This window comes from Anguilla rostrata, chromosome 2 (genome assembly GCF_018555375.3).
Source record: "Anguilla rostrata isolate EN2019 chromosome 2, ASM1855537v3, whole genome shotgun sequence".
NCBI classification, from domain to species: domain Eukaryota; kingdom Metazoa; phylum Chordata; class Actinopteri; order Anguilliformes; family Anguillidae; genus Anguilla; species Anguilla rostrata.
Genome location: NC_057934.1, coordinates 35235634 through 35261620, shown reverse-complemented (window position 1 = coordinate 35261620; position 25987 = coordinate 35235634). Strand labels below are relative to the sequence as shown.

The 25987-nt window shown below is 41.5% G+C and overlaps 1 protein-coding gene across 9 annotated transcripts in view; it reads right to left on the bottom strand.

Annotated features, from left to right (window-relative positions):
* Window positions 1–23889, bottom strand: part of stat3 (signal transducer and activator of transcription 3 (acute-phase response factor)) — a 29344-nt gene extending 5455 nt beyond the window's left edge. For 8 of the 9 annotated variants that reach the window (XM_064321810.1, XM_064321814.1, XM_064321811.1 and 5 more), the window contains exons 1-19: window positions 23578–23889; window positions 17258–17407; window positions 13784–14027; window positions 13186–13278; window positions 12809–12890; window positions 12516–12613; window positions 11934–12085; window positions 10619–10777; window positions 7529–7621; window positions 7305–7364; window positions 7067–7090; window positions 6848–6941; window positions 6247–6294; window positions 5829–5912; window positions 4496–4594; window positions 4042–4177; window positions 2681–2733; window positions 2484–2578; window positions 484–623 (exon numbers count right to left, since the gene is read on the bottom strand). In XM_064321810.1, the coding sequence (XP_064177880.1) occupies window positions 484–623; window positions 2484–2578; window positions 2681–2733; window positions 4042–4177; window positions 4496–4594; window positions 5829–5912; window positions 6247–6294; window positions 6848–6941; window positions 7067–7090; window positions 7305–7364; window positions 7529–7621; window positions 10619–10777; window positions 11934–12085; window positions 12516–12613; window positions 12809–12890; window positions 13186–13278; window positions 13784–14027; window positions 17258–17385 (1882 nt within the window). In that variant the 5' untranslated portion in view covers window positions 17386–17407; window positions 23578–23889. Of the gene's footprint in view, window positions 1–483; window positions 624–2483; window positions 2579–2680; window positions 2734–4041; window positions 4178–4495; window positions 4595–5828; window positions 5913–6246; window positions 6295–6847; window positions 6942–7066; window positions 7091–7304; window positions 7365–7528; window positions 7622–10618; window positions 10778–11933; window positions 12086–12515; window positions 12614–12808; window positions 12891–13185; window positions 13279–13783; window positions 14028–16419; window positions 16440–17257; window positions 17408–23577 lie in introns of those variants that run through there. The other variant, XM_064321819.1, reaches the window with a different exon arrangement.
* Window positions 23890–25987: the final 2098 nt, after the last annotated feature.

Below are 25987 nucleotides of genomic sequence, written 5' to 3'. Positions count from 1 at the left end.
AGTGATGGAGGGAAGGAGAAGAGGAGACACGACAGAGAGGAGGATAGGTGTGAAAGAAGGAGAGGAAGAAGAGTGAATAGGGAGAGGAGAATGGGAGAAAGGGAAGAGATGGAGAGATGTTGGAAAGGAGATAAAGTGTGAGGAAAAACAAGGAGTAAAAGAAAGAAAGGCATGAGGTGGGTGTGGTTGGAAAGAAGTTACCAAAACCAACGCTGTGACAGATGCAAACCTACTGTATGTGCGCTAGATTTGAAAATACCTGGATTCACAGAACCATGCCCAAGCAGGGCTTCAACTAAAATTCAATTCGTGAAAAGAAGTACACGCTACTTAATTCTTTTAGAGTATCATCACGAACGGGCTTTCCCCCGCAAGGTACACAAGCCACCAGCCCTTCTTCAGCGAGAACATTCCCGTTCTAATGGCCGCTGCTTTGGGGGAAAACAACCGCGAGCGGCCCTCGTGGGCCTCGGCTGCTCTCACCGCTGATGTCCTTCTCCACCCAGGTGAAGGTGATGCCCCCCTCCTTGCTGCTCTCGCTGAAGCGCAGCAGGAAGGTCCCGGGCGGCTTGGTGCTGAGGATGGCCCTTTCCCTCTCCTTACTGATGAAGCCCGTGATGTACCTGCCCGACACACATTAACACACCACGTCATTCCGCCTCTCAGACAGCCTCCAGAGCACAATAAATCTCTATTTCCCCAACTGGCTTCCACTTCTTACACAGAGTTTCACACAGACCGTAATACAATTAGCAAATTACGAGCAGTAGATTCACAAATTCACAATTACGCACATGAAATTTGCATATGCCATGTATACACAATGACTCGTGTTCATGGCCCACATGTTCTTTGGGCAATTTTAACAGCTGGATTCTTATGAGGCAACCAAAGCACGTTGAAGCTGGTTATAGAGGAGCCAAAATATGCAAGCATAAACCTGCCAAAATGTAGCCTAATAGTCAATGCTAGCTAATTGGTTAATGTAAATGTAGTTGTACGCTTCGCCATTTCTTTTACTTATCGCGTGCGCACAAAAAAACTTTCAATTTTGTGGAAGCTGTGTGATGTTGTCTGTGAGACTTCTAATGGATTCCTACTCTGGCAGCGTATAAACTGCCGGAAGGAATAACTCATCAAGCAAGGCGATTGTGAGGAGCGGAAACCATTTTGAGGGGATACTGGGGGTCGTAGACACTGTCGCCTATAATGGGATGAGTCTATTTTTTAAAAGCGAGCAAAAAATGCCTGTCGGAGAGTAAGACATTTGAGACGCTCCAGGCTAATGCATGCACAAATAAGATTGGCGAGCAATATCCTAAGTCGGGAAATACTTAAAGCATTTCTTGATGATGCTGAAAGTAAAGTCGTATAATCTAAATGCATTAACCCCCTCGCATCTACAGCACACAACCTTTAGATCATAAACGATCATTCTCAGAATTCAAGGAATTACTCCTTTCATTTTCAATTGAAATTGCTTTTACTGTACATTACGGGCCCTATTTAATGGCACAGAAAGCCGACGCAATCGCAAATGCAGTTAGTTCGTTATTTTGGAGTGATTAGTATCTGGATTCCATTGTGGCAACTTGCATGGTTTTTTAAATTGGTTTATTTTACTCCTGCCAAGAAGATAATTTATTAATGACCAGAAGAAGAGATTGAATTAATTTTATTTCCTGTATATGGACAGCTAATTTGTTACACATGGTACATTTTTCCAGCTGCGGTAGTTGGCATCTATTAGCTGCAAAAATATTTTCTTTCAGTAGATGAAGCTACACACAGTACTTTCTGGTTTGTTCATATGAAGATAACTAAGGAAAAAAGAGCATTTTTATGCTGCAGTATCACTGCAGTAGTAGACGGAAACAAATATTAAATTATATATCAACATTTCAAGGTCACTGAATTGGACAGCCTACTTGATTTTAATGCTAAAAAAATGCAACCTGATTTAAACAGACACAATCTCCCCATTTTAGAATTCCAAACTATATATATCAGAGCTCATTGTTGCAACCTCTTCTGCCAATTTGGGAGAGCACAGACAAGCCTATGCTCTCCTCCAAACCATGCGAAATCACATCTTATCACATACCAATTCGCAAGATGGGTTCACACAGACACAGAGTCAGAGGAAGATACTACACTTGCAGCTCAACAGATGGAACTGCAGGCACTTGATGGACCAGCTTGGGTTGCTAGTGAGTGAAAGAGACACTGTACCCAGCACTTGCATGATCTGCATTGAATACCAGACCACGTGCCCCGCCCATGCACTACGACAGTGCCATAACATGAACGTGAAAAAATTCCTGAATGGCCAGTGCAAGGTCAAAGCTTTGACTCACCTTTGACCCGTTAGACACTTAAGCTGTGCTGTGGGCCACATGACCTGCATTTGTTTGTTAAAATGCAAAATTCTGATTCAGGCAGACCTCTTTTTGATCTAGTGCTAGTATTTGCCAACTACTCACCCTTCGTTCCAGAGTGCCAGGATATACTTCTTCACCAGGTCAATGATGTTGTCTAGCCACACCCAGAAAGAGAAGCCTTTTCCAGCCATGTTTTCCTGGATTGGCGATAAGAGAAATCGCACAGTATGTTAACATCTAGAGGAAATATGAAGTCCAGAATAATAATGCAGATTGCTATGATCGTTACAAACACATACTTTGCAGAACTTGGCCCAAGTGATTTGGCATCCAGAGTAGTTCACACATGGACCTGTGGAGATGTTAGCAACAGGGAATTAAAAAATGAGTCTTTGTGTTGTACAGTGAGAGTGGAGCCACAAATAGGTGACATGCAATTTGTGGCTCCACTCTATAAGTGAACAAGGGAGAGTGGCAGTTACAGTATAAGAACACAGCTGCAGTCACAGTGTAGCAGCACAGTCACAGTTCACAGTGTAAGAGCAGAGTCGCAGTCACAGTGTGGGAGCACAGTCACAGTGTAGCTGCACAGTCGCAGTCACAGTGTAAGAGTACAGTCGCAGTCACAGTGTAGGAGCACACTCACAGTTCACAGTGTAGGAGCACAGTCACAGAGAGAGTGTAGGAGCACAGTCGCAGTCACAGTGTAGGAGCACAGTCGCAGTCACAGTGTAGGAGCACAGTCACAGTGCACGAGCACAATCGCAGTCACAGTATTGGAGCACAGTCACAGTGTAGGAGCACAGTCGCAGTCACAGTGTAGGAGCACAGTCACAGTTCACAGTGTAGGACCACAGTCACAGTGAGAGTGTAGGAGCACAATCGCAGTCACAGCGTAGGAGCACAGTCAACAGTGCACGAGCACAGTCAACAGTGCACGAGCACAGTCGCAGTGTAGGAGCACAGTCGCAGTCACAGTATAAGAGCGCAGTCGCAGTCACAGTGTAGGAGCACAGTCACAGTTCACAGTGTAGGACCACAGTCACAGTGAGAGTGTAGGAGCACAATCGCAGTCACAGCGTAGGAGCACAGTCGCAGTCACAGTGTAGGAGCACAGTCACAGTGAGAGTGTAGGAGCACAGTCACAGTTCACAGTGTAGGAGCACAGTCGCAGTCACAGTATAAGTGCACAGTTGCAGTCATAGTGTAGGAGCACAACCGCAGTCACAGTGTAGGAGCACAGTCACAGTCACAGTATAAGAGCACAGTCACAGTGAGAGTGTAGGAGCACAGTCACAGTTCACAGTGTAGGAGCACAGTCGCAGTCACAGTATAAGTGCACAGTTGCAGTCATAGTGTAGGAGCACAACCGCAGTCACAGTGTAGGAGCACAGTCGCAGTCACAGTATAAGAGCACAGTTGCAGTCACAGTGTAGGAGCACAACCGCAGTCACAGTGTAGGAGCACAATCGCAGTCACAATATAAGAGCACAGTCGCAGTCACAGTGTAGGAGCACAGTCGCAGTCAGTGTAGGAGCACAGTCGCAGTCACAGTGTAGGAGCACAACCGCAGTCACAGTGTAGGAGCACAGTCGCAGTCACAGTGTAGGAGCACAGTCGCAGATTGTGGGGTGAACGCAGAGGCGCCATCCCTCCTCACCCAGCAGCTTCTCGGCCAGAGTAGTCAGCTGTTCCAGGGTCAGGCCTCTCTTGGTGGTGGAGGAGAACTGCCAGGTCAGAACCTCAGCCACCTGGTCCCAAGTAGCCACTGGTGGCTTAGTGAAAAAGTTGATGTTCTAATTGAAGGGGGGGGGGGGGGGTAGAATTGAACACCAAATGTTCAGCGCCAACCATTTCATTAAATTTCCACTAGAAACCTGTTAGAGACCATTAACATTACCCACTATGCACTTCTTGTAACAGCTATACAATATATAACACCTTTAATTGAAACACCTTTGCTCTATGGAAGAAAACATCATGTTCTGATAAATTATGACCGGATGTAATTCATATTCAAACATTTTATGATTCACTATCCACATTACACAGCACATTAGAAGGGAAATTCAACATTACTATTTGAAGATAGCCACCAGGGGGCGGTATGTTACCTTGGGATGGTTGGTGAGCATGTTGTACCACAGGATAGAGGCCCAGGCATTTGGCATCTGACAAATGTTGGAGATCACAACCACAGGGAGGGAGTGTGCCTAGAGAAGGGAATACACATTCACTGCCAATCCTTACTCTTGTGCTGTCAATCTCCAAACAAGGACACTCAATGCAGTGACAGAAAATACATGTACACAGAACACAAATAGATGGCAGCCATATTTCAAATATGGGTGGGGGGGGGAGAGGGCCTGGCATGATCTGCTAAAGGACTCCACACAATTGGGAATCCTGACTGTGTTGTTGCCTGGTGGGCAGCACCCCAAAGCTGTGCGTGTATTGGCCATGGAGCCACTCGAGGAGGGAGAGAGAGATTCAAGTGGCAGGGTATTCCTGGCTCATTACACAACTCCTCTGGATAGCAGCACTCATTCTACCTGTGCCAGCCTAAAGGGCAGCTCAGCTGGTTAACGACAGCGTAAAAAAAGAAGAGCCAGCAGGCTACACGTGCCTGGGGGGACATGCGTGTCTCGTCTGCACTCTCCAGAATTAATGGCGGTGGTGAGACGAAATTTGGCCATTCTAAATTTGCAGAAAGCATGTGCTCCACAGAATATATATGAGGAAAATTTTGTAATGGTAGGGACTCAAACTCTGGAATAATATATCTTTAAAGAAAAGACCAAAGCTTAGCCCTCAGAAACATCGCTGTTATATGATAAGAAATAACAGCAATATTTAGTTAAGGAATTTGATGGTGATAAAGAATCAGCAAAGAGTGTAATTGATGGGCTCATTTTCCTTTGTGCGATAATTGATTGGATTTCCATGCAGCTGTGTTGATAAGGAAAAGAGCAATGTTTCGCCGAGCACATTTAATTTCACACCTCTTAATTCATTTAATCCCTCCCACGCCAGAGGGAAGTTGATTCCCGACGGCACTGAAGGAACATGCCAGAGGTGAGGAGGACAAACTAATGTGGATTAGTGCAGTTGATCAGAGAAAAGAACACCCTCGAGTGGCATTAGGACATCTCTGGAGGAACCCATAATGAGAAAATGGCCTCTTAAAACAACCTGTGTGCCTCTAATTCTCTAATAACACTCAACTGCATGCAAATTTGAATGTGGCCGTGAAATCCCCTCACTGTTGCCTGAATGTGGGACTGCATACGCTTGGGGTAATTGCTATTCAGGTGGCGCATTGAGTAACAGCACGTTCAATGCTATGTTGAAAACAAACTCATCATCTGGAGTGTTTTGACAGAGGTATTCAAGTGCTCGGTGAACTGTTCCACTTTTAGAAACTGGTAGAGCCTGCCTCTGGCGTACCTCCAGGTCGATCTTCAGGCCTTGGTGGTAGACCTCTGTCTCAAAGGTGATGAGGTGGAGCTCTTCTGTCACAATCAGCGAGGCCTAGGAATCGGGAGAGAGTCAGGGGTCAGAGCCAGTGGTCACACCAATTCACATTATTCACAAATCCGGCTTCTTGACTGACAGCCGGTAAGAATTAAAAGAGACTGGCACAACATCACAGGGATTTAGCAGACGCTCCTTTCCAAAGTGACTCTTTAACATTTTTCCATATTTGTGTACCTTGCCCAAGGGTACAATAGCAGTTGTACTACCCTAGAATCAAAGACTCAATATTTATATTTTAAACACAATATGAACAAACTGCATTAAAGATACTAATGACAGAACCTGCACGCTGGACTTGTAAACTTGTATTTTTACAGTAAATACTCACGTCACTGTTGGTCCTGCCTCCACTCCCACACCTCTGCTCCCTCAGGGTCTGCAGTGGACAAATAGACCATCAGCAAAAATAACAGCAGTACTGACCACAGAGGCCTGTTATTAGCAGAGCGGTGGCATCAACACTTACAGCAGTACTGACCACAGAGGCCCATTATTACCAGAGCTGTAGCATCAACAACACTTACCACAGTACTGACCACAGAAACCTGTTATTAGCAGCACTGTAGCAACAACAACACTTACAGCAGTACTGACCACAGAGGCCCATTATTACCAGAGCTGTAGCATCAACAACACTTACCACAGTACTGACCACAGAAACCACAGCAGTACTGACCACAGAGGCCCATTATTACCAGAGCTGTAGCATCAACAACACTTACAGCAGTACTGACCACAGAGGCCTGTTATTAGAAGAGCTGTAGAATCAACACTTACAACAGTACTGACCACAGAGGCCTGTTTTTAGCAAGTGTTGCATCAACAATACTAACAGCAGTACTGACCACAGAGGCCTGCTGTTAGTAATGCTGTGGCATCCACAGCACTAACAGCAGTACTGACCACAGAGGCCTGTTATTAGCACTCACCAAGTGTTTGAACTCTGCAGACAAACTGCCATTGTTAGACTCCTCCATGTTCATCACCTTGGTGTTGGTTCCCAGGATGTTAAATTTGCGGGACCTAGAACATCAATGGTATTAAAAAGGAATTTAAAAAAATCAAGAAAACCTTCTTTCACCTTTGTCAGGATTTATCACATCCAAACCAAATCCTCAGTCAGGATCCAGGACAGGGAACTCACTTACCCCCGCAGCGAATCCCCCGATTCTCTGCAAAAACAATTACGTCCAATTAGTTGACAGGCTCATGATTTCAAGGCAGAACAAACAGGCTTCTGTTCCTTAGTCTGTCAGTTCTTACAGACTGTGCTCAGATAATGCTCAAAGGGGACATGAGTCTGAGCAATGAAAGCTTTCAGCTCTTTCATACAGAACTTCCTGGTCCTTTGAAAGTGACTTAAAAATAAACACATTTGAAACTCACTTGTCAATGCACACTTTGATTTTCAGCTGGTAATTCAGTTCTGGAAATTTTACTAGTAACCTGAAAACAAGAGAAACAAAGAATCCAGTTCAGAACAAAATCAATATATGACCCTATAGAAAAAATCCACAAAACTGCAACCATTCACGCACTAATGCCTTCTGCTGTCTGACCAATGAAGGTCCAGACAGGTTAAATGTCCTGCGGTGGTGTGACTTGCTCACCTGACTTTGTTGGTGAACTGCACGCCAGTCTTGATGACCAGAGGCCTGTCTGGGTGCATGGGCATACAGGGCTGGCGCTCCACCACGAAGGCACTGCAATGCCAAATACACGGGCCATGTAACACACTGATACACATCACGCTAAACGTACTGTATGGTCAATGAACACCTTTTAACAATGTATAAACACAAAAAGCTTGGTTACTGCAAAGAATAGTTGCGATCCAAGATACAGTATACAGTCCGCTCCAAAAGTATTGGAACAGCAAGGCCAATTCCTTTGTTTTTGCAATACACTGAATACATTTGGGGTTGAGATAAAAAGATGAACATGAGACAAGAGTTCAGAATTTCAGCTTTTATTTCCTGGTATTTACACCTAGATGTGTTAAACTACTTAGCACATAGCACCTTTGGTATCAGACCACCCAATTTTTAGGTGAGCAGAAGTATTGGAACAGAGAGTATTTAAGTAAATGAAAGCAAATAACACTTAATATTTGATAGCATATCTCTTGCTTGCAATAACTGCATCAAGCCTGCGACCCATTGACATCACCAAACTGTTGCATTCTTCTTTTGTGATGCTTTTCCAGGCTTTTACTGCAGCCTCTTTCAGTTGTTGTTTGTTTCGGGGGTTTTTTCCCTTCAATCTCCTCTTCAGGAGGTGAAATGCATGCTCAATTGGGTTAAGGCCTGGTGATTGACTTGGCCAGTCTAAAACCTTCCACTTTTTCTCCCTAATGAAATCCTTTGTTGTGTTGGCAGTGTGTTTTGGGTCATTGTCTTGCTGCATGATGAAGTTCCTCCAAATTAGTTTGGACGCATTTCTCCGTAAGTTGGCAGACAGAATGTTTTTGTAGACTTCTGAATTCATCCTGCTGCTACCATCATGAGTTACATCATCAATAAAGATTAGTGAGCCCACTCCAGAAGCAGCCATGCAAGCCCAAGCCATGACACTTCCTCCACCGTGCTTCACAGATGAGCTTATATGTTTTGGATCATGAGCAGATCCCTTCTTTCTCCACACATTGGCCTTTCCATCACTTTGGTAGAGGTTAATCTTGGTCTCATCAGTCCATAAAACTTTGTTCCAGAACTTTTGTGGCTCATCTCTGTACTTCTTTGCAAATTGTAATCTCGTCTTCCGATTCTTGCTACTGATGAGTGGTTTGCATCTTGTGGTATAGCCTCTATATTGCTGCTCTCTAAGTCTTCTTCTACCTTCACCCCTGTCCTGTGGAGATTGTTTGTGATGTCACTGACTGATGTTTTGAGGTTTTTCTTCACAGCTTTCACAATGTTTCTGTCATCAACTGCTGTTGTTTTCCTTGGTCGACCTGTTCGATATCTGTTGCTCAGTACGCCAGCGGTTTCTTTCTTTTTCAGGACATTCCAGGTTGTCGTACAAGCTATCCCCAATGCTTGTGCAATGGCTCTGATCGATTTCCCCTCTTTTCTAAGCTTGCTTTTCTCCCAAAGACAGCTCTCTGGTCTTCATGTTAGTTTATCTTTTATAACACAAATGCAGTTTTCACAGGCAAAACCCAAGGCTAAAACCAAGAGTAGACATTCAGAACTATTTATTGTTTAACCAATCAATCTAACAGGACACATCTGGGCAACAAGAAACACCTGTCAGTCACATGTTCCAATACTTTTGCTCACCTAAAAATTGGGTTGTCTGATACAAAAGGTGATATGTTCTAAATCAAATCTAGATAAAAATACCAGGAAATAAAAGCTGAAATTCGGATCTGTCATCTCATGTACATCTTTTGACCTCAAAATCAATTGTCTTCAGTGTATAGCAAAAACAAAGGAATTGACCTTGCTGTTCCAATACTTTTGGAGGGGACTGTATGGGTAACTGAAGAAAAACATGTTTTCCACATACAAAAATGGCAACCTATGTCTGGATTGTAAGATTCAATATTAATTTAATAGGCCTCAATATTTTTCATTTTTATCGGCATGTATGCATATATGAATGTATGAACAGTATTTATTTTACAATCACTATTTATTTTAAGTTGCAAATATACAAGAACTTGTACTGTACATTTTGTAAAATGTAAAACTTTACAACCAAGTATAAACATATCCTGGCTGGAGTATAAGTATTCATCAGTAGTTTGAAGTTTGAATGACCGCATTGTCTTCAGACGGTAAGATGAAAAAACACAGGGCCAAGTCTATTCGATGTTTGGCTGACGTAGCTAAATGTCCAATGGGGAAATGTATACGTTGTGGGCCTGGAGCATTTGTAATGATGTAATCAGCAGGAGAAGAAAGTAGAAGAAGGAAAAAATGCAAAATCCCCTAAGTTTGGGGCTTTATTTTCTTCACTTCTAGTGAAGTTGCTTGTGAATTCTGTCTGTTGACATGATGTCAGAAGAAACAGAAATTAATGAGAAAAAGGGCTGAGAGTATGTGGTCATTGTGGTTATTTTTGTAGGAAACTTTGAAAAGTGCCGAACTCTCAGTGCTGTATAGGTATGATAAATGTGGCCCTGCGTGGCAAACCTGCCATCCCAATTAGGTTGACATTATAAGCTTGCAAGACAAGTTTGCAAGACACAATAGCTGGTTTGTCCATGGCCAAATAAAGGCACTTGTCTTTGATTGTGCTTTCAAGAAATCTTCATGTACAGGCTTCGTATTCTTTAAAATATTCAGTACTTTGGGACACCTTGGCGTAAAACGCGATTTATAAAAATAAAATTTATTGGGTTATGTCCATGCAAGTCACATGAAAGGACGAGTGGGGAAAAATGTTGATGGCTTGTTTCCAAAAACGTGCGCATACACATATCATTTCTAGCATGATTTCAGAAACAGATTGAGGTTCATTTTTCTATTTTTTACTTCCGGGAGAACTTATCATTTGCAAGCATCTCTGCATGTACGTGCAAACCCGAGAGATTCTCAGAAGTTCCGGGAACCCGGTGTCGTCTAGATTCAAGTGGCCAAAACAAAGAACTGGAACTGACAGTGTTTCAGCATAATAGGGAAGTGGATAACGATCTGGTAATGGGTGGGTGGTTATACACTGCATGTGGATGGGGAGGCGAGTGGGACGCCCACCTCTTCATGAGGTTCCTGAAGATGTCGACGATCTTTTCCTCCAGGGCGGGCCGGTGCTGGATGATGGGGTCCCCCTTGTAGGACACTTTCTGCTGCAGCTCCTCCAGCTTCTTTATCTGCTGCCGGATTTGCAGCTGGGACTCTGCCAAGGATGTTATCCTGGGAGGGGACAAGGTCAGGGCTTTAGTCCAACCAAAGCACAGGCGAACAAAGCTATTGCTATCTGGCTGTTAGAAACAGGGTCATAATGAAGTGCACTGGATATAACAGTAATTAACTATGATTCTTGCAATGACTCTTACAATATACGATGCATACATGTGCACCGTATATGCTCTGGAAAAAGCTCTTGTGGACAGATGAGACTTGTATCAGAGTGATTTCAAGAGCAAAGTGTGGAGGCCAAAGGGAACTGCCCAAGGTCCAAAGCACCCCACCTCATCTGTGAAACATGGTGGTGAAACATGTATGGCTGCCACAGATTTTGCCTCATGTGTGTTCTGTGATGATGTAAGTGCTGATAGCAGCTGCAGAATGAATTCTGAAGTGTACAGAGGCATCTAATTGGCTGTGCAGGCCTGGCAGAGCACCACCAGAGAAGAAACATAGCATCAGGTGATGTCTATGGGTTACAAACTTAAAGCAGTCATTGCATGCAAAGGATATGCAACAAAGTACTAAACATGACAAATTTCAACTGCGTAACATTAATATGTCCCAAACCTTATGTATACAAAGTGCTCTAATTTCTACATGGTGGAACCTAACTGTATAATACCCTTAAATAAAAGCTGAGAATCTGCTCTTTAACCATATGTGAATTATCATACAAGTCTAAAATAGTGGAGTAGAGTAAAATCGAGAAAATATATGTCTTTGTCCCAAACATTATGGAGCTCATTGTATATGCTGAGATGAGACGAAAATTTAATTGCCATGCAAAAGCATTATATCTGATGCATACACTGGCAGGCCAGTACTGTGAAGTGACATTGCGAAGTAGCTGGAGTAGATCAGAAATATTAGTTCCTCTTTAAAAATGTCATTTTATAAGGCACTGAGGAAATAAATTGTGAAAAAATGTCTGAATGCTTTTGCAAGCCACTGTTTCTTAAATGTCTGAACAAACAACAGTTATTTGAAAAAAACCCTGTGTGTCAAATAATCTTGTGTTCATACATAATAAAGAAACAACAGTTTTCCACCTGTGAGTGAATGTGCATACATCACATTCTGCCTTGGTTTACACAGAGCGACTTATTAGCTACATCAAAAATGAGAATTCTGATTTAGGGGAAAGGTGATCGTACAGTACCAGGTCTCCAGACGGTCCAAGCAGGTGTTGGGTGTTCCTCCGATGCAGGCTATCTGCTGCCTCCTTTTCCAATCGGCCAGCTCCTCCTCAGTCAGGTTCTTCTGCACAAACTCCATGGCCGACAGCAGTCCCGCCATCTCTGTCACAATTTGCTGCCGAGAGAGCGCAGTCAGTGCCTGTTTGCATCTGGGTTTCCATACTCCACATATTTTTACAGATGGGGGAACTTCTATTAGTTCAGCTGCACATGCTGGAAGATCAGAGTCTTGCAAGCAAAGTAACAGCAGGTATCAAAGGAGCAAAAGAAGATAGCAGGACCCTATGTGTTCCTTTGTTCACAATGGGAAGGGCTTGAACTTAAACAAGCGGTGCTGATAAAAAGACATTTCTGATGTACAAATCTTCCCTAAATAATGATGCTTTATGCAGAACATTGCAAAAAAAAGGGAATGGTGGACAATGAAGTAGAATGAAAATGATATATAACAAATATAAATACAAGTATACATTCTTTTACAGATCTGAGGAAAAAAGGTACACTAAAGCTTTATGTGAAATTAGTAGTATTTGCGAATGACCTACCCTTCTGAGCTGGTCCAGGGCAGTGAGCATCTGTTCTAGCTGGGCCATCTTCTGCCTGGTGGCTGCCTGGTTGTTCCCGTTCAGTTCCTGCGGCACCTCTGCATAATAGGAACAGATTCACTTTGTGGATGCAAGTATCTGCTCTCTAAATGCGCTCAGCAAGCATAGAGGCCAACCGTCGCTGAGAGAGTCTCATTCATCTCATTACAGCAATGAGACAGTTATGCAATTTATAATGAGGGTATACAGTAGGAGTATTAGGATGTCTTGAATGGCCTACAGTATGACCTTACCTCCTTGGCTTTTCAGAGTCTTGTAGTTGAAGTCAAAGTCATCCTGTAGGTTCTCTAGCATTTTCATCTTCTGTTCCATGTCCTGAGGAGAGTGACAGAAACAGCACAGTGTGTTTCCTGTCAACAGCAGATATGACAGGACAGCCAACAGTCCAAAAGGTACAGAAATACATTCAGCTAATGCCAGAACAGAGTGTATCTATCAGCACTAAAAACCACCAAGGCCCTTGACAGCTACAAAGAGGAAGCTCGCCCACCTTGGAAATGTGAGTGCCTGTGCCACTGCTGTGGAAAGACACACGGGTAAATGAGCCTGAGGCGAGCGCGCTCAGACGCAAGTGCAGGCGGGTCAGCCCTCACACCCAGGGAATCCTCACCTGCACTCTCTTCCTCACGTCCTGCAGGTTGTGCTCCAGCATCTGCTGCTTCTCTGTCACCACTGCCCCTGATGGGTGGGTCACCTGCCCGTCCTGCAGGGGGGGAATGGAGGATTATAGCTAGTCTTAAGGATGTAAATTTAGAGACGTTCCCTAACACTGAATGCGCTCTTTTTCATGTGTGTGCTTTAATGTGCTGTCGACAGGGTCGTTTCATAAGTGAATTTCGCAACACATGAATGAAATTAGCGTGGCGAAATTAGTATGACGAAATGGCATTCTGTGCACTGCAGAAAGCTAACAGGCAGCTTAGAGACTAAACTTTTTGTACGCTGCTGAGCTTCTGGCCTAGCTACATCGAGAAAAGTATCCCTTCTTGAGCAATGGCACTGCATACGGTCTGAAAAAAAGCTCTGTCTTGGATAAAATGGGGGGGCTTCTCTCATTGTTTGGGTAACTCAGCCAGCTTCAAGGTCAACCAGTGGCTTTATCTGTCATTTGAATAACCAATTTCTGCACTGGGAGTATTGCTGGGACCAGCCTGATTTAAACTGACATAACCAAACGATTACAATGAACTGAAAGCTAGGCCCAGTACCTGCGAGGTGGAGGTGGCCGACTGCAGCAGCCTCTGCTCCTCCCACAGGCAGCGGGCCACAATGCGGGCGATCTCCATGGGCTTCTCCAGGTACTTGCTCTGCAGGTGCTGCTTGATGCGCCGCAGGTTGTGCTGGTACAGCACGTTGTTCTCCTGCAGGAAGCGGCTGTACTGCTGGTCGATCTCCCCCAGGAGGTTGTGGAACACCAGCGTGGCATGGGACTCTTGGTTAGCTGCGTAGGCCCTGAACATAGGGGGAAAAGACATTACAGTGATGGCATGAAGTTTTTGAACTTCTCTTTTGCAAGTGGAAGTGAAAGAACCAAGTGGTCTTCAAAATTCCTGTTAAATTCTAAGTTGTTATGTACAGCACTCTCTATCCCAGTGGATCTCAAATTCAGTCCTGGGGGACCCCCGTGTATGCTTGTTAAAATTCTGGGATTGCTGTTGAGGTTGGAATGAAAACCAGCATACACAGGGGTCCCCCAGGACTGAGTCTGAGAACCACTTCTCTATCCAAAGGTACCTGAGTTGCATGAATGAGAAGGTTGGTATAACAATTTGAAGTTGGGGATAACACAGAACTGGAAAAACTTAAATTCTTTTACACAAACAACTTTCAGTCTTTGATTTCATGACAAACATAATATTGGCCTATAACATGAACTTCCCAGAAACAAAATCTTCATTAAAATACTGAATAAGAAAAGATAGAGATAAAATGTACATTGTGGAATATGTAACAATGTCCATTGAAGTCAAGCTTGATTGAAAGAAAGCTTCACAAGAGCAGAACAAATTGGCCAAACAGTAGAGTGAGTAACATATTCTAAACGTAGACAGTGATCCTAACTTTGCAGATAAGACATTATTTACTACAATATATAGCAGAATCTGTGTTACATTTCTTTAGAATATTATTAATAATATCTCCAGGTCTGTCTTCAAAATAATAAATACATCCCCCGAGACAGGAATTGTCCCTGAGGCTTTCAAAACTGCAGTCGTGAAGCCTCTACTAAAGAAATCTAACTGAAACAGTGTGGTACTGAGTAACTTCAGATGCATATCAAATCTGCCTTTTATATGTAAGAGAAAGAAGTTTTTAACCAAATCAGCAACTTTCTGAATAAAAACAATACCCTAGAGGAATTTCAGTCAGTTCCCAGAGCCAACCATATCACAGAGTCTGCTCAGACCAAAACAGTCAATCATCTAAGACTTAGTAGTGATGCAAACATTCTTTTTAGATACAGAATCAGTGCAGCAATTGATACAATTGACCACAATAGCCTCATTGATCATCTAGAGAACTGGGCTGGCTGCTAAGATTATATTCTAAATTGGTTTTGTTCATATATTACTGGGAGGAAATTTGTTAACCTGTGTCAGATAGGTACAATATACCCTTTGTTTTTTCACATGTAAGCTGTCCATTTACATGCTTTCGCTAGGTGGGGTCATCAGAGAGTAAATTGTTTATTTCCATAGCTACGCTAATGACACACAATTATATCTCTCTGTTGAATGACACAAATACACAAAGTTCTTTATTTTCTGGCATATCTGCCATCAATAATTGGGAGTGGGGAGTAACTGAAATACTGAAATTCTTTTACTTGGTCCAGACTTATTCCATAAATAAGGTGACAAAGACAGCTTTCTGTCATCTCAAACACATTGCTGAGGTACAATCTTTTTCAGGAGGCGTGATGGTGAAAAACTTAAAATGTATCTAACGCAATGCCATTTTTTCTGGGCTGCCCAAAAGATCTATTAATAGTTAACGGCTCATACAGAATGGCGCTGCTGGTCTTCTCAGCAAAGCAAAGCAATGGGAGCATATCACTCCAGTTTTAGCTTCCCTACACAGGCTCCCAGTGGCATCCAGGATAGATTCCTCCTGCATGTCTACAAAGCACTCAATGGCTCAGGCCCAACGTTTATCACAGATTCCATGGCTCCTTATGATCCTGCACGAGCCCTCTGTGCAGTCATCTGATGCTGGCTTGTTGGCCTCTCGATACCACAGCACGAAGAAAAAGATTGGGGCATCCACCTTCTTAAATTATACCCCCAGGCTGTGGAACACCCCAGGGCTGTTAGTGGGGCAAATTCATTGGATACTTTTATGCACCAGCTAAAGACTCATCTTTTTCATTTAGCTTTAAATTATTTATTTATTTGTATTAAAATGACTCTTTGAAGATATACATCTAATGTATCATATAATGTTTTACATTTCATGGTCTTATGTCATTGTGATTTGCACGATCAGCCTGCAAATTAGCCAGCTCTCGTTTGTTGACTGTTGCTTGCCTGCCTGTGTTTTCATGTGCCTATGTTTAGTTTGTTATTATTGATGTATTTTGTGCTTTTATCTTCTAGCCCACCTCCCCTTCCCTTAAGTGGCTTTTTTTTCTTGTCAGGCCGCCATTGTAAATAAGAATTTGTTCTTAATGACTTGCCTGGTGAAATAAAGGTGAAATAAATAAAATAAAAGCTCTTCTTCTGTGTATTCCGGCTCGAATCGATAGGGCACAACAATCCCATGATCAAAAACAAAATCTCCTTTGTCCTCAGACATTTTTGGTTTCGTTAGCTAGTAGTCATACAGCACTATTTCTATGACCAACCTAATGTTATTGTCTGCAGGTACGCCCACATCAGATGTCGCGCAATGATATGCATCCTCAGTTCGACACTAAACTGCCTGGGTCTACTTCCTACAAGGAAAACAACAAAACAGCGTAAAATATTAACATAATGAATTAACTAATCGAAATGAAGGGCGACACATTCATTAGAAGGACAATATCAGTCATGAGAAGCAGAAGTGTTGTAAAGCGAAATTCCCCTTTAAATTGGAAGTTTTTGAAATACGTACCCTGCCCACGTAAGTAACAGCTGTTCGTGGCCAGCTCATACGCAGTGAAACTGAAGATGAACCACCTATTACCGAGTTACACAGGTGCATATCTCAAATGAGAATACACATGCAGTATCTCTGACGCCTTTAAGTAACACGAAGCAGAGAATAGGTAATCCACATGAATTGCATGTGAAGTTTCAACAAAACAATGAACAAATCCCTCATTTCGGAATTTTTTTTCCTGGACTCAGTTGTTCATACTGGTTGTATCCAGGGCACGATTGCAAACTGAGCCAAAACAACCTGGACTTTAGCCCCAGTTCAGTCCAGATTTCAGGGTTCAGAACAGAGGGCGATTGTGTTTTCACAAAATGCACCGTGAAAAGGACAAACTCCAAGATGGAGCAGACTGAAAATGCCCTGAAATTACCAAAATTATTATCGGGCCCTATGCGCACATACACAGAGATAGAAGAGTGTAGACCTTTCCTCAGTTCAGCTATCCAACTTTTTCAGTGAAGCACATACTAAGGTGACTTGCTAGTAAGTAGAATATCTATAGCGGCAGCACGATATGAACCCAGACCTTTCACTGTACCTACCAGTCTTGGCTCTCAATCCAGGGGGCAAGGAACTGCCGCAACTCCATGGGGAAGCTGTCGCTGTACAGGTGGTACAGCTGCTCAAGGTACCTGGTGTCCAGCTGCTGCAACTGATTCCACTGGGCCATCCTGACTGGCACCTTCTGAACCCTGTACAGAAACACAGGAAGACACGGAGGTCTCAGAAAAACAGTACTTACAATGCATGGGGGACACTGCAGAGATGGGACGGGCCAAAAAATGTTTGGGAAACTGTTGTTTTGGACTGTCCCATCTCAGCAAAAAAAATGAAGGTTGAAAAATGACAGTATAATTATATTTATTGGTTGGAATATATTTATACATTAGGGAGAATCCGTATGTTCATATTGTTGTTGTGATACTAGCTAACTACTCAAATATGGATATATCCTATGCCCCATTTTCCTAACTTACAGTATATATAAATGCAAAACACTTGCAAGAGGAAGAACTACAACACAAGAGTTAGTCAAAAGGGTGATAAACTAACTTTTGATCAAATTCTTTGTATAAGAAAAGACACATGAAACAACACTATTTTATTAGAAGATCCAAAACATTTATAATAGAAGACAGTTCTAAAGAAGTTTAAAGAAGCACTGAAGCACTGAGAGAGAGAGAGAGAGAGAGAGACTGTGCAGACTCAACCCACACACCATATTCTGAGCACTATGTCCAGTGTACACATTGTGAATGGGCAAGACCAACAGTGTGAGCCAGCATTGACAGATAAATGATACCCCACCCAGTCTACCATGTAGCACAGGAACGTCCTCTTTAATTAAAACAAAAGCTCAATCAAGACATGGATACAGAAGTGTGACTTCACAGGACTTTGTAAGGAGATGGCCAACCCATTGTATAAGGTTTCTCAATGACATGGCAAGCAAGAGTCCACAAGTGTGTTTATGCAACATTGAGATCTGAGATGTGCCCGACTATAAGCATCAAATGAAGGAAAAGGTTTGATAAATCCACCTTAACAAAAGATAACACATTAAATGTGTGTGCTACTGGATAGAGCAGTCAGTGAGTCATAAAGTGGATCGATGGATGGATGCTACTGGTTAGCTGATTTCTCCCTCCAAAATATGTTATTTGCCATCAAGATATCTGCACTACAATATGCATTACACCCTACAGCTATTTTGAATTATACTGCATGTCAAAGGCTTTGGAAATATGAACGAAAACATAGTGCAGATTTTATGACTGACAGATACACTCACAAAGCTCTGGTCTTGCTAGCACTGTTTTCATTACTCAAACAGTACCAGGCATCCAGGCCTCATCTTCAGTGTTTCAGTCCAGAAAAGGGGTTCTGTGTCTGATGTCCATGACAAGAAGGCAAGACTTATCACCTTCTGGCAGCCTATGTGCTCTACGGCCCCATCAGAACATGTGGTGACAGAATGTGTTTATGCACGGCTAACACAGATGTGGTGATAGCTTTGGATCCTTCATATCCTGAAGGTGTGAGGGGAAGAAAACTTTCATGCAAAGAAATTGAGAGTAAGAACACCTGACCTGCCCTGAATACCAGAAAATGAGGAATACAACATAACATGCCTGCTAAGGCCCTCAAAGAGACTCTATGAATGGACAAATATTTCCCTACACAACAGCACAGCTCCAGGTTAAGAGCAATAGGTTTAGTCTGATGTTCTTCACAGACATTTGCCTGAGAAAGTTAGCCATTAAATATTTAGTCCTGGGCAATGTATTTTTCAGTAGGGTTGAGAATACTGAAAACTGTAAGCTGTGCTCTGGTCTGGAATCTTGCTTTAGAAGAATAGCAACCCATGAGCATCTACCCAGCGGAGGAGCTTTACCAAAGTTCAGGGGCAAACCATACAGCCAATATCAATTCCAGTCCATGCCAACAGCAACTGTGGCCAGGAGTGCATAACTGGCTATCTACCATATTTTTGGCATAAATAGTTTTGTGTACTCATGTCCAGTTCATGCATTTGCCAGTAGAAACATGTTCTCTGTAAACACTAAATTGCTCACCACTAACATAACTAGCTATCACCCAAAAAACAATGAATTTGCAATACAGATGGCTCGAGCTAAAATCAATGGTAAAGACAATAGCACATTCGGGTAGGAAACAGTAATATTATGGCAACCCTTGTTAGGTGGATTGCAGATTTAGTACATCCTGAATTCTCTCTGTTGGAAGTGCACAGATTCTGCCAAGTGTCATCGCAGGGTGAAGCCATTTCCTCTTTTGGGTTTGGAGCTGTTAGGAACAGTAACATTAGCTAAAAGTGGACATTTGCCCAATCACCCACTCTTATTCTTCCAGTCAGACTAGTCTCTGGTGTTATGAATCATAAACAGAGAAAAACACAGAGGACAGGAAAGCCCATGTGAATCAGCTCAGCTACTGAAGGGGTTAGGCAGGGAGAAGGCGTTTAAAACCACCAACTAGGTCTGTGATCAATAACAAATTTCCATGACCAGGCAAGTTCTCCAGAGTGAGACTAGCTGAGTAAAAACTGGAGTGCTCAAAACATAGTTTCATGTAAAAATTTAATTTAATAGAAGAGCCAGACCAAAGTGTCAATGTGACAAGCATCTTCTTCAGAGGTTAATGAGCAAGCGAGCTAGCTCAGTGTCTACCCTCTCGGTTTTTTTTCCCATTCCTGTTCAGTTACAGTAAGAGATCACAATAAAACCCCATCTTGTAAACTGAATGGATAGTTGCCTCCACATCTGTCTTGCTAACCTAGCACCCGTGCAGTCCTCGGGCGCACCAGGGATAATCCTGAAGCAATGTCATGGGTCTACGGTGTTTCAAACCATATGCACATTGGTGTTGAAAAATGTAAAAAAAAAATGTAATGCAAAATACAAATTCTAGAGACACATAGCATGCCATATTAAGAATGGTCAGATATCATCTGCTTGTATTTTATCCTCTATTACAAAGAAGGCATGAGTAGGGAATGAGCACTTGGGAGCTCAAATGCTTACAGTTTATGCTTATGCGATGTTAACAAAGGGAACAAATTAAAGCTTCTCTTTTTGTGATAACACTTCTAACCCCTGGTACACCGTCTTCTGGATCAATATTCAAGACATATTCCATGAAACACCCAAAGCTGTACCGAAGATTAGCAATCAATTTCTGACTGTGTGATCTTCTCATAATGGTGGTTCCTATATTCCATGCCATTCTAGTCTAACAGGAAGTTTTGACCTACGGGAATATGTCAAGAATGAGAACAATCAAGTCACCAGCTATATTCTTAAAACTTCCTTCTTCCTGGATGACCTGAATACATCAAAGAGTATTGACTATGCACTCTTTATCATCTGATGTACTTAGGACTAATTCACTATGCAACAATACACCCATATCACACCTCCATTTCCAATAACATGATACACAATACTTTGAAAACAAGGAACTCATTTTTTTAGAATGGGTCTGTATGGTGGCCATGGAATAGGCCTTCATTGTCTCTTAAACTATAGCAGGAGGGCAGTGATGTGTCTATATGTCATTCTTCACGCAATGTGAAAAAAACAAACATTAGGCAACTGTATGTTTTGAAAATACTGTATATAGTTAAGACACAGACTGCTTGCCTTTTATACAGCATGACAGCTGCCAGCCTGCAGTGATCAGGACCCACCCTTTGCCTTAACCTACTTCCTCAAAGAAGCATACCTGGCCATTCAGGTAGGGTAACAATGAATACAAAAAAATAAATAATCCTTCCTGCTTTAGTCATGCTGAAGATATTTTTATAATTGTTCAGGATACGCACGTTCAGCAAAAGATCAAACTGCAAAAGATCAAAAGCAACCAGAAGTTCAGTCACTTCAAGCTTACCCTGCATGCTTTGTTTATCTTTTAGAAATGGAAGAATTTTGAGAACAGAATCATGTTAGGCAAATACTTTTCAGTATATTTTCTGTGTACGTTGTAACTAATTGCCTCCATTGGATAAACAAGCATCCTCCAGCATCCTCGTACACATCATAAATGTCTGCATGATACACACATGCACACAAGTTCACACAAATCTCAATTTCAGTTCAAGCAGATTCTCAGAATTACACTTTGCCAATACTTATGCTGGGTGACGATAATGCCATCAGCCCATCAGCCCATAGCTGGTCTAATACTGCATACTTCTAAGCTGCCTTAGATATGAGCTACATCTCACGAAATGTGATTAAACAAAACAAGATATGGGTAGAGAAAGTGGCGTAAGCCAGAAATAAAGTTATGTCAGTGATTTCCTTATAATGCAAGCCGCTGGCATTATATTTTAGTGGTCTTTGTCACCTGCCAAATAAAACATTTACTATCCATTTGCATAAATAATACATCGTTTCATTTTGGTGACGCATCTGAAAAATACTGCAGTTTATGTGAGAGACAAGTTGGTTTCAGTTTTAAGCACTGACAAGACGACAAAAGTAGCGCATAGGCGGACTGCCTCCACATCAAACACAAGGCCAGAGGACACCCACAACATACGTTTGAAACTACAATGTAAGAAGACAAGAGAAACGTGGATTTACCAAATGTCTACACTCTGTAAATACTGTAAACTTAATGTCCACAAACTGTAAAGATAAGAGCACAATCTTGGCTCCACCTCCACTCAAAGCATTCGTTAGCCATCGAACGGGTACATCTCGCATCACGAGAGAGGTTACTAGAGCGGACTGCATTATGCCAATGAGGAAAAGCCTGCCTGGTCAGTTAGAGGGTTAGGAGAGTGGAACTCAATTCCAACTAACCTCAAAGAACTCAATACCTTCAGGTCTTTTAGACATCACTTAAAACTATGGATGATTAAAATACAAACCTGTCAGCACTGAAATGTTACATGTCCTATGCTTCTGTGTCATGTCAGTATGTCTGTGTACCCTCTAACCCTCTAACATCTGTTGTTGCTTGTGTTGACCACCTTTTTTAAATAACTGTGTGTTTTTTTTTCTTTTTCTTTGCTCTGTATGTTTTACTGTTTACCTTTATCTTTTAAGGAAGCCTTTTTATAACACTTTGGCCAGGGACTACAGATGAAAATGAGCCTTTTGGCTAAATCTGGCATATTTACATTTGTTGTTGGTTAATATGCACTGTCCCTTCTTAAATAAACTAAATAAATAAATAAAATAAAAATAAATATTCTCGGAAGTACAGCAAGGATTTCCATGGGGCTCGCTCCATATCAACAGATGAAGCAATGTTGCAGGATGAAATGACTGTGCACAAAGGAGTAGAGTTAAGTCTAAAACTATTGACCGTGAATCAGTGGAGAACTAATTCTGTTCTAGTCAATGAAAATGAACTGAAATGTGCATTACAAACTCTACAACTCACGGCAGCTCAGCTTCACAAGGCTTACGGTTCCAGATAATGCATAGTACCCTTCGTATTACAGTTTTATATATAAATTAATGACACTGTTATCGGTCTCTCATGATCTTTGAAAAGTCAACATGATGTTTGTAAGCTACGGTATCACTGATTCGGAAGCAGGAATTTCCCTAGACCACACACGTGCATATACTCAGAAATCAACACAGGTACTGGCCTAAGTCTCAGAGCTGTTACCTATCTGTTGGTACAAACCAGACATCCCACTTCAAAGAGAAATTCAAAAAGAGAGTTAGGTTGCCTCCCGCATTTTGAACATTTCAGAGCCAGTCATTTTCCACAGAGCTGGCCTTTCGAGATGAGTACAGCCTATAGTTTTAAGAGTACTATCAGAAATTCCGTTCTCCTCGAGTCATTATCATCTTTCACGTGAGTCGCAGTAGAGACAATTTCTCCAGTGTATAGGTAAACGTTTTTTTCTTGGTCTTCAAAATATTCAACTGAAATTCTATTATAACTGATCACAACATTAGACGATATTCCCAGTGAGGTATTATTTCATATGTAAACTAAGTGCATCGCTATGACAGCTCTCATCCATTCACAATATGACAGTATAGTGGAAATAGATTGTTTTGGCTTTGCAAATAGGTATCAAGTCGGTAACAACTAAAGCAGTACAAGAGCTAGCAAAAGATAAACTGTTAGGAAAGTATCGTTGCAATATAGCCAGCTAGCATATGTTAGGCTACATCTTTACTTGACACAAACAATCTAGTATTTGGCAGCATGTGAGATTAAACTAATCACATTAGCAAGGTGTTAATTTAATGTAACAACATTAAACAACAACTACAATCCCCATTAAACACATTTCGCAATAGTAACTAGCCTACATTGTCAGACTGTAGCTAGCAAACTACAAACTAATTGCCAGAAATAAACTTACCGTTCTCTCTTGAAATTCCCGTCTGATGAACGGTAGCTCTTATTCTACAGTACCTCCAAAACCAGGAGACGTGAATATACGGTCTGATTAAATGAGACTATATAACTTCTGTCAATTAATAGGCCTACATCTAGAACCTCTTCGAAAAATATGACTTTACGACACCCTCACTGTCGCAAGCACACGGAACAACCGAACGAATACTGAAAAAATCATAGACAGCTCGACAACGCAATGGTTTTACAGAACGGACCCTGTCTAATAAATAAATCATTACTCATTACTTGAGAGGTAAGCCAATCGGTGATTGAAACAAACCAGAAAGGTATGGTTTGAGAGAAAAAGAGGTGTGTCTTGTGCACTGTTTACTGATTACGCCCCCGTCGCTGTTCCGAGAAAATACTACTCCCTCTTCTTAAAATGAAATCTGCCCTTGATAATGCGATTATACAGAGGGAGGGGTATTTTCTTTTAGAATAGCAAGGCTGGAAGTCATCTGAATTACCGGCAGAGATTACGTCACCAGCAGTTTTTAATAAGAGAAATGTAAACTGTGGCGATGTTCTTGACTGCGTCCGAACGCACCGATTTCCAGGAATAATAAGCAAAATACGGACGAGCAGATCGAGGTCCATTCAACTGAATAGATAACGTTGAGCTTTAAAGTTGGACTTCGAAAGCTCTTGAAATTCCCCCAATTTGAAAAACAGTAGAGCGCATATCATAGCCCATGAGCGCTTTCCTGAAAACACCACAGAGGTAGTGAACTTTGGAGCTGGTCATTTCAGTGTAGTTTAATGTATCACTTAGCTTGATGTGTGATAATGTGATAAATAGGTAACCTAAATACTGCTTAAAATACTCTTATACATACAGAAAGTCTTTTCTTTTTCTCATTACTTTCGTATATGATCAAATTTTAAGACATGTTTTCAAGATTATTTTTACTTGTTTTATGACAGATGTGTAGAAATTTTTCTAAGTGAAGGCTTTACAATTATTACAATATTGCTTTCCCAAAATATATACTTACATTAAGACTCAGAATTTTACTGCATTCATTTTCATACCAACAGATCAATGAAGTGAATGGCAAAGGCTTTAATGCTCTTAGAGTTGCTAGCAGGGCACTGAACATTTTCCACCATGTCAAAGTAAAACAAAGGCTGTTTGCAGGTTGTTAGACAGGCAGATGAACTACATCACTTGGCATCAATACATATGTCAGCCTCAAAAATATGCATTCTACTCAATATAGCCACAGTCTATTCCTTATTGTAAGTAAAATTTGCCAGCAAATGTACCTTTTAGTTGTTTGTTTCTAACAAGGACACTATGCAGACGGCATGTGCTTTGGGTCATAGTGCATACTTGTCTGTGGTCTGCTGAATTCTGTGTAAAGCAAATGTTCATGACTGGTCATTCCAAAATGGGAGGGAAAAAAGGATACTCATGGATTCAAATAAATGAAAGCATAGATTTTTGAGTTTGTTCATTACCTGGTGCAATGTCTCATTCTTATCCATAGATGAAATGAAAATCACCACTTTAGATGACAAGTGCAATGAAAGAGTATCTTGCTATAAATACCTGGCTTGATGATAATCTTGGTTTTAAATTTCATACAGGTAAATTATTTTAAAAACTGAGGACAAAGTTAGGTTTCTATTTCAGGAATAATATTTAAGTTAAATCAAGAGGAAACTCATTTTCGCTACTTTTTAAATTATTATTATTATTACCCATTTTAGACTGTGGAGACATACTTTACATGCACGCTTCCTCCTGTACTTTACATGCCTTGGACACAGTTTACCATAGTTATTTGTGCTTCATTTCAGGTGCTAAATCATTAACCCATCATTGTCTGCTATATAAATTGTCTGAGATGACCTCATTACATCTGGTATATATTACAAAACATTTACAAAACAATAATTGGTTTACTTCCTTCATACCTCAGCTGTCTACTAATTAGAAATACACATAGCCATCACCTCCGCTCTAGTGATGTGATACTCTTTAAAGTCCCTCAAGAAATTTGAGAAATTACTTTCAATTGCTAACTTAAAACATGTAATTGTTAGAGCTGTGTCTGAAATATGCTCTTGTTGTTAACCTCTGCTCTACTTTTTAATTACTGTTACACTGCGGTCTCTTTACCCATTTGAAGTTTGTAGCTTGCTTGTCTACTGTCTTGTTTGACTTTGTAACATTGTGTTTTATGTCAGGCACCCTTTGCAAAAGGTAGTTTTATCTCAATGTTAGATAAAGGTTAAATTAAATAAAAATGTGGCTGGCTCGTAAAAATTAACTTTGTATTTTAAACCTTTTAATTTCAATGTATGTTAGTATTACTGATACAACAAATTTTATTCAACTGAGCTCTGTCCTAAATGAAAACACTGCC